Source organism: Pipistrellus kuhlii, unplaced genomic scaffold (assembly GCF_014108245.1).
Source record: "Pipistrellus kuhlii isolate mPipKuh1 unplaced genomic scaffold, mPipKuh1.p scaffold_m20_p_12, whole genome shotgun sequence".
NCBI classification, from domain to species: Eukaryota; Metazoa; Chordata; class Mammalia; order Chiroptera; family Vespertilionidae; genus Pipistrellus; species Pipistrellus kuhlii.
The window spans coordinates 45,979,550-45,987,587 of NW_023425427.1; the positions used below are offsets into that span (position 1 = coordinate 45,979,550).

The 8,038-nt window shown below is 48.1% G+C and overlaps 1 protein-coding gene across 3 annotated transcripts in view; it reads left to right on the forward strand.

Moving 5' to 3' along the window:
- The window catches only part of ADAMTSL1 (ADAMTS like 1), an 849,328-nt gene extending 846,302 nt beyond the window's left edge, over positions 1–3,026 (forward strand). For all 3 annotated transcript variants that reach the window (XM_036434138.2, XM_036434136.2, XM_036434139.2), the window contains one exon: positions 569–3,026. In XM_036434138.2, the coding sequence (XP_036290031.1) occupies positions 569–675 (107 nt within the window). In that variant the 3' untranslated portion in view covers positions 676–3,026. The remainder of the gene's footprint in view (positions 1–568) is intronic.
- The last annotated feature ends 5,012 nt before the right edge of the window (positions 3,027–8,038 follow it).

The following is an 8,038-nucleotide window of genomic DNA, read 5'->3' on the forward strand; positions in this document are numbered from 1 at the left end:
TGAGGACCAGTGTTCAATGAAAGGAGTTTGGACTAGGTCAGTTCGAGATGTCCACAACCCAAATCAGCACCAGGGCTGAAGGACCGTGTGGTCTGTGCCAGTACTGGACGAGAAGGTCGTGGTGTCCAGTAAGGCCTGATGATGAGAAGTAGAGAGGCATAGGTGGAGAGAGAATATGCCCAGACAAAGCTGCTCAGGGGATTGAGGCCATCAACCAGGACCTCACTCACATGTCACCTTACAGTGAAACAAAATATAGTCCTTCTGGAACCCATCTCAAGGAGGAGAGTCACTTACTAAAATACTAAAATACTAAAATACCATGGGAGACAGCAACTTGGCTGGGAGGTGAGGCCAGCCAAAGACAGGGAGCCCACAGGCACCAGCAGAAAGGGGGGCTCTCAGAAAGGCCCGTGTTGGCAGCCAGGGGCAGGAGGGGTGGTGGCTGAGCTCACAGGAAGCACAGCAGTGGCCCCTCCAGCACAGGAAACACCCAGTTGGCCAGAGCCATTAATCTCTGCTTCACGTTTCCTTTCTGCCTCTCCCCGCCCACCCCCCCCCCCCCCAGTGGAGTGCAGAGATACCACCAGGTACTGCGAGAAGGTGAAACAGCTGAAACTCTGCCAACTCAGCCAGTTCAAGTCTCGCTGCTGTGGAACTTGTGGCAAAGCGTGAAGAGAGGGCCTAGGGAAGACCGACCCTGGCCGCACAAAGGACTCACGCAACCACCTTGGACAGAACTTAAGCTTTCTTTGTTTTATTTATTTCCCCCTCCCTGCCCCCAACCACGCACACCCCCATCCAATCCCCACCGTCTCCCCCAGACCTGAGGACCTCAGCATGCCTTCTCTTTCAGTTAGATGGAGGACAGAATGTTGGGAATGGACAGGACAGAGGTCAAAGGAGGTTGCAGAGCAGACCGGGCCAGACAGTGGGAGCTTCTTTGCAAAGCTGGCTCCCTCCCAAACCTGGGTCCTAAAGAGACCTGGGAAGAGGCAGGGATAGCCCCTGGGGACAGCGTGGAGCCAGAGCTCCCAGCAGGCAGGTGGGCAGGTCCCAGATGGTTTGTAAAGCAGTGGTCCAGACTTTGGACACCAACTGGGTCTTTCCCACGCACCATACTGCAGGAGCGCGCTGCTCCTGTCTTCTCCTCTGCCTCTGTCCCTTAGCCTCAGAAAGGGCAAGGGGGACGCCATGCTGAGGAAGAAGCAGCCCAGAACTTATTCTTCTGCTGGGGAGGGGAGGTGGAGGGCCCAGAGCAACAGGAACTCAAAACATGGACACGTAGGGGTGAAGGAGGAGACAGTCCAAATAGGCCTCAAGGACATGATGCAGAAAGAGGAAGTAGAGGGGCAGGAGGACAGAAGCAAGAAAGCCGGTGCATGTCCCTCAGGGGAGAGTAGAGGGAGACAGGGGAGGAGTGAGTAGCCAGGAGGCTCCCAGAGGGGATCTGAGGCCCCTGGGCATGGGACCCCGGCAGGCTCAGGAGAAGGGCTGCTCGGAGCTCTGCTGCCCTCACAGAGGGCTCAGGCTTTGGTATGAGACATGCCCTCCATGGGGTGGAGGGGAGTCTCTCTCCCCACGCTCTCAGAGAACCTTCTGCCTGTACACCCGCAGCAAAACCACCCCTGGCATCTCTAAGTCTAGAGTGCCCCAGCCTGAAACTCACAGCTGATGTGAGCCAGTGGCATCTGAGCATGTATGGCCTTTGCTGCCCCACTTAAGAGTCAAGGACTAGCATCAATTTGCAAAAACCAATTCATTAATCAACTTGCCCAAGAGCAGCCACCAGGACATAGAAGCCACTTCATTCCAGAGCTGATGGGGGCCTGTGGGAACAGTAGGTTTGTGGGAGCCCTGCCCAGACCACAGTGAGAGTTCCCTCCAGTTTATAGAGCAGGTTGGGGCAGGGTGTGGGGTGCAATGGATGGCAAAGCCAAAAGATAACTAAAGCTTCCAAGACTTTCAACCCATTCCCCACACACAATGAACTACCAGGAGTCCACCTGTGCCAGTTTTGGTGATCGGGCAAATTGCTTATTCAGCAAGTGGCTTTGGACACATGATTTTGGCCACCTCTAGTGGCCCCAGTTCAGTCGTCATGGCAGGGCAGGGTGGCGAGTCACTCACCTTCAGAGGAAAGCACCACTCCCTCCCTCGGGGCCGCCACTGACATCAGGGCTGTTTTCCAGCCTGCAAGGAAATTTGAGGGGAGGCACCGTTACTCCGTGGCCTCCCCAGGTGAGCTGTGGACAGTTAGATGGGTTTCCTTCTTCCTCACCACAAGTAAGAAATCACGTTACTAAAAATCAGTGTAATGTTTATTTAAAATAAAAGAGAATGTTTTCTATGGCTGTATATCTTTTGTGAATATTTATTAGGATTTCTTGTATAAAAAAAAGTGCAATATTAATAATTGTACATTGTCATCCAGAAAACCAAGTATTTGGGGGACTTTTTAGTAACTTCTCGCAGTTGTGTTTCTGTAAACTCCGTGGTGATTATTGTATTGTTTTTTTTTTGTTTTTTTTTTTAATAGAACCGGATGTTTAACTCTGGATCCATTCACTGTGTACAGAATACATTGTAAAAACTAACATGGGATGATGGGGCAATGAGAGGGAATTCATTTGTGACACAACAGTTACACGTGGGGTGAAGAAGACAAATTCTATCCTACTACGAATGTGGCTGGTTATTTCTAGTTTGATAGCTGTTGAAAACCACGGGGCCAGTATTCACATTTCCTACAGAGCAGGTGTCCTCAGCTCCCCCATGTCAGGCTGGAACCTCTGAAGCGGGTTGCAGAGCCAGCGTGGAGGACCTGGGTTCGGGGTGGGAAGCCGCGTGCCCCTTGCATGACATGAATGTTCATTTACTGTTTGTTCTGTGAATTGTGACTCAGCGGCGCCCCAAGATTCTTTGGGCTGCTGAATAATGTGGAAAGGAGGCACTTCCTCCTCTAAAACACAAAACTGTATTTATATTTTTTTTTTTGTACAGATAATACAGCTTATTTATTTAAATCGTGTCGTCTGTGTCTCTCTTCAGCTCACCCCTCCCAGCTTGTGTTGTGTCGGGGACAGGGTGGTTCCCAGCCACTCATCAGTGTCTGGCTAAACAGGGAGAAGTGCAGTTTTCAGCTTCACAAGGGGTGTTGGGGGCCCAGGCCTGGGAGGGCCAGCTCTGCGAATGAAGCCAGAGGGGCTATGGCTGTGGGTGTGCATTTACTCCGTCTCAGTGCTGACCTTAACAATCATCTTATTTCTGGCCCTAGAGAGTGGGAAGACGAGAGCCACAGTACCTTTGGGCAGAGAAGAAGCAAGGCATCTGGGGGTAGGTGCAGGCCTGAGTGCAGAAGGAGCCTCACTCCGGGCCAGGCCTCCTGTGCCATTGCAGTGTGGAGTAACGGCATGCTGAAGTTGTGTATGTTATACTATTGGCAGGGGCAAACATTTCTAGATCCAGCCACATTTAATACTCACATCTACCCTATAATTATCTCCATTAACATATGAGAAGCCCAAGGTCATCCAGTTGGTGGAACCGCTCCAAACACCAGTAGTCTGGCTTCTTAGCCAGACCCTGGCTCTTACCCGCTGTGCTGTCTCCAGCTCTCCCGTGTGAGCGCCGACCATGCGTGGCCACCTTGGCGAGTGCCCCCTTCTTCCTTGCTGCTTGGAGGTTTGCTAGCGATGACAGTAGCACATTTTATGGGGGTTAGGTTATCGTCCCCTAAAATCAATTATGGCATTGATTTTATAGCTCCCTCTTTTTAAATAAAGCTACTGTGGGAAGTGTCAAAACAAAACAAAACGGCATAATTAGCACGCTCTCTGTGAGCAGGCTCTGGGGGACGTCAGCGCATCCCCAGGCTCAGACGATGGCCAAGCACAGAGCTCGGGGAGCCTCTCCAGAGGACCCCCGGCCAGAAAGCCAACCTCCAGCCCGTTTGCCAGCACTGACTTCAGCGCATCACACTCTGGTGAGCAGCATAAAAATACACCGGAAAGCTCGTCTTGAAATTCCAAGCATTTCCTAAGGCATTTTAGATTTTTGCCAATGCTAGAACTATAAATACATACCAGCAACCAAATAATGTGCTACAGAAACTCCAGGAGAGGGGGCAGGAGTCAGATGCCAGAGCAAAAACCCAGGCAGGCGAAACCATGGAAAGGGCTTGAATAGAGCATATGGAAAATTTTCCAGCCAAAATCACTGAGCACAGCGGGGAGTAAGAGAGACATCCCTTCCAAGATACCAACCAACCACCGTGTGAAAGTTTGGGATGTTAACCACAGGCAAGCTTTGGGGCTGTAACTCCTCACACTCGAGTCCCCTGCTCGGCCTCAGATGTGTCCAGGACTTTGGCAAGATGAGCCCAAGAAATCGGTGAGTTCACCGAGACCAGAATGGTCAACAATCACCCAAGCTCATTTATGCCACAACTTATTCACCTTTCAAAAGACAATACCCAATGGGACAGGACTGTGGTAAAAAAAATAATGACTAGTTACTTCATGTTGAGGAAATATATTCAATGATATGCCTGTCATATCATTGACACACTCACTGAATGCTAACTGCTATTATCACCATCCAACTTACTCAGAGAGATAGGGAGATGAAGGATAGGCCGGCAGAAGTATCACATGACTTCCCACGATCAACACTGGGTTCCCCTGTGTTTTCATTCTTGATTGAGAAGGGCATCAGTCATTCATCCAGAGTTCACTACTGCACAATAGGTAAACACCAGAGGCATTTGTTAGCAAACCAAGCTCTGTGTCTTGGAAGAAAATAGATCTGCCCATGTAGCTAAATCAAAGACTCACCAAAATACTGACAAACTTCCAGAAATACCTCCCAAGATTTTATCTTATGATCCAAATGTACAGCCCAGTCTCAATTCAAAAGACCCAAATGGCCTGGCAAATGTGGCTTAGTGGTTGGGCATCAACCTATGAACCAGGAGGTCACAGTTTGATTCCTGGTCAGGGCACATGCCTGGGTTGTGGACTTAATCCTCCAGTCAGCAGGAGGCAGCCTATCAATGATTCTCTCTCATCACTAATGTTTCTATCTCTCTATTCCTCTCCCTTCCTCTCTGAAATTAATACAAATATTTTTTTAAAGATACCCAAATCTGCACATAAGGGCTATTTCCTTTAAGTTACTTTTAAAAATGAAGAAATGTTCATTCATGAATAAACAAGTAAAGTAAAAGCTAAAATTAAAGATATTTCACTTACCAGATGGTAGATTTTCTCATATACAGCAAGTCCACTCACCTCAGGTATTATCCTGTAGTTAAACCCAAAGGAAATAATCCAATTTTATTGATGGTTCTCAGCTAAAATTAGACAAGTTAGATCTCACTAATCTATCTGTGGGGCTCTCCAAACTAGATAAATTCATCCCCAAAGGGTAAGAGTTAGGGTTGGGTGGGATAGAGAGAAGGATGACCCTTTTGGAGAAATTACCCAGTGAAAACTGATCTGTTGGTGAAGAAAGGATAAATTAGGAAACTAAATAAGATGACACCTCCTTGCTTATGTCTCTTTCTGTCCCTCATTTACTGGGTCAGCTATGATTTAAAAACCTCAGGATTCAGACCCAGAATGCATTGAATGTAAGTTTAATCAAGGAAGCTTCCCTACCCAGGTCACAGACTGCCAACTAGGAAAACATTGGTGTGAATGCAAACCTTGAAATAGACAGTAGAAAACTAAATACCCAATCAATTCTACCAATCTCCTAAGCTTCTCCTATAATTGCTGTCTTTCCCTGTCACCTTGGAGCTGCTTTGACAGGTCAAATGTATATGGGTGGACCAGTGAGTGTTATCCTTGGCCAAACCTTAGCTTCATGTTCATAGCACCGCAAGGTTCTCAACTGTGCTTTGCCACCCCTAAAGGGGAGGGCAGATATCGCTAACCAAGCCTTTGCTAACAAGAACTAGGCTGTCACCTTGCCTGTCAACTGGAGATTTACCACTTCACTCCGATGGATCCTGTGAAGCACCTGGTCCCAATCAGCCACGTGTTACGCTTCTGATAACACAATATACAGATGTCACTCACCTCTGTGTTTTCCAAAGGCAAAATCCATCCTCAACTAAGGATTTCCCAGGCTGCTCCTAAAGACATGGTTTATATACATGTAAACAGAAATTAAATGTGAAGGTTTAGGTAAGTGTAGAGCAAGCAGACAGTGGGGAACCATTCTCCTGCCGAACATAAATAGTGTTTGTTTGAACAGAAAGCTTCGGAGGGCCTGGGAGGTTGAACAGTCATCATTTAGACCCGAAAGCATGCCTGTGAAACGTGCCTCCTTCTTTAAGATGACATAAACAGCCCTCCTCCTCCGGGTCTGCGCGATGGCCGGGGTGACCTCGTTACAAATCCCAGGAAGAACAGTAGACAAGCTGTGAACAACTTAGTTACTGGGAGAGAGCAACTCTAGGAAATGTTTAATGATCAAAGGCAAGGAGTGGGGTGGTGGAGTGTGTCATGGGCTTGGTTTTCTCCTCCCACCCCCCAATCCACTATCATTTTTTAAATTACAATGGAAGGGCCAGGCAATGACTTAGCTGAGGTACGCTGAAGAATGATGAAGTTTTCCAGTTGTCCAGGTAGCTCTGTCCCATAGCACGAGCTCAGCAGTCACAGCATCAGGGCATAAAGCAGGTGCCAGGGAACTGAAGATACTCAAGGTAACTCTCAGAGAGCAGTAGGCTTGAGCGAGCCTGTGAAGAATTTGCAGAGTTGCTTAACCTCTCTGAGCCTCAATTCCCCACCCAGATGGGAAGGTAACATGGAGAAAAGGTTGTGTGTGGATAAGTGAGAAAAGGTGTGTGGATAAGTGAGATGACACGTGCTGGGATGGTCGGAACTTGACAGAACACTGCACAATACACTGCATCTAACTGTCCAGCCAGGGAGCTTTCCCAGGCTCCCTGGGCCCTGCACTCTGACTGTGCCCTAACCTCCCATTTATCAAGCAGCCAAACCATCTCAACCACCAGTGACCAGGATATTTCAATGGAGTCCACACCGAGGCACTGCAGGATCCACCATCAAAGAAAGGGCCAACCACATGTTTGCATGCATGTGTCTTTTATTGTATTCTGAACTTATTTGAAAAAATGTATGACGAGCACTTGGCAGTGTTTCTCCATGTGTGTTCCAATAGGTTTTACACAATAAAAGGGCTGTATTGTCAGAGTTGGAAACTGTTGTTTCTGCCTGCTCAGCATTCATCCCTCCCTACCCCTGGAAACTATACCTCAGTTTTCTTTTAGGGACTCTCCCCACCCCCCCAGCCCCTACAGTTCATGTAGCTCACATGAGATTGACCACACACACACACACACACACACACACACACACACACACATGCACACACACTGCTCTGGCCAAGCGGAGCCCCAATTCAGGCCTGGATGATGCATATTTTCTATCACCCTGGCCATGGTAATCAATGTAGGGATCAGTCCAGGCAAAAGAGACACAATTAAGGAAATTTTACTAGAACCACTAGAAAGGAGAAGCCCTTTAGTTAAAAGAATGTTGTCTGCTCAAAATTGCTAGAGCCCTGACTGGTATGGCTCCATTAGTTGGGTGTCTTCCCTGCACTGAAAAGTTGCTGGTTCCTTTCTCAGTCAGGGCACATGTCTGGGTTGCAGGCTTGATCCTCAGTAGGTGTGTAGGAGGCAGCTGATCTGTATTTCTCCTCTCTCTCTCTTCTCTCTCTCTCCTTTCCCCTTACCCTTGTCTCCCTTCTCTCCTTCCCTCTCTCCTCTTCCTGTCTAAAATCAAAAAGAATTTCTAGTAACTACCTATGAAGGCAATGCTGAAGAAAATAAAGCCAGAATATCAAAGGTCAAGCCTTATCCCAGCACTCAAGCCCCTAGATCCAACCGTGCCTAACTACCAGTTCATACTGGCAGAAAGGTAAGCAAAGTTCCCTTACTAAAGAGCCTTCAAAATATTATATTAGCGTGCATCATGAAACACCAGCAGGAGGATATAACAGC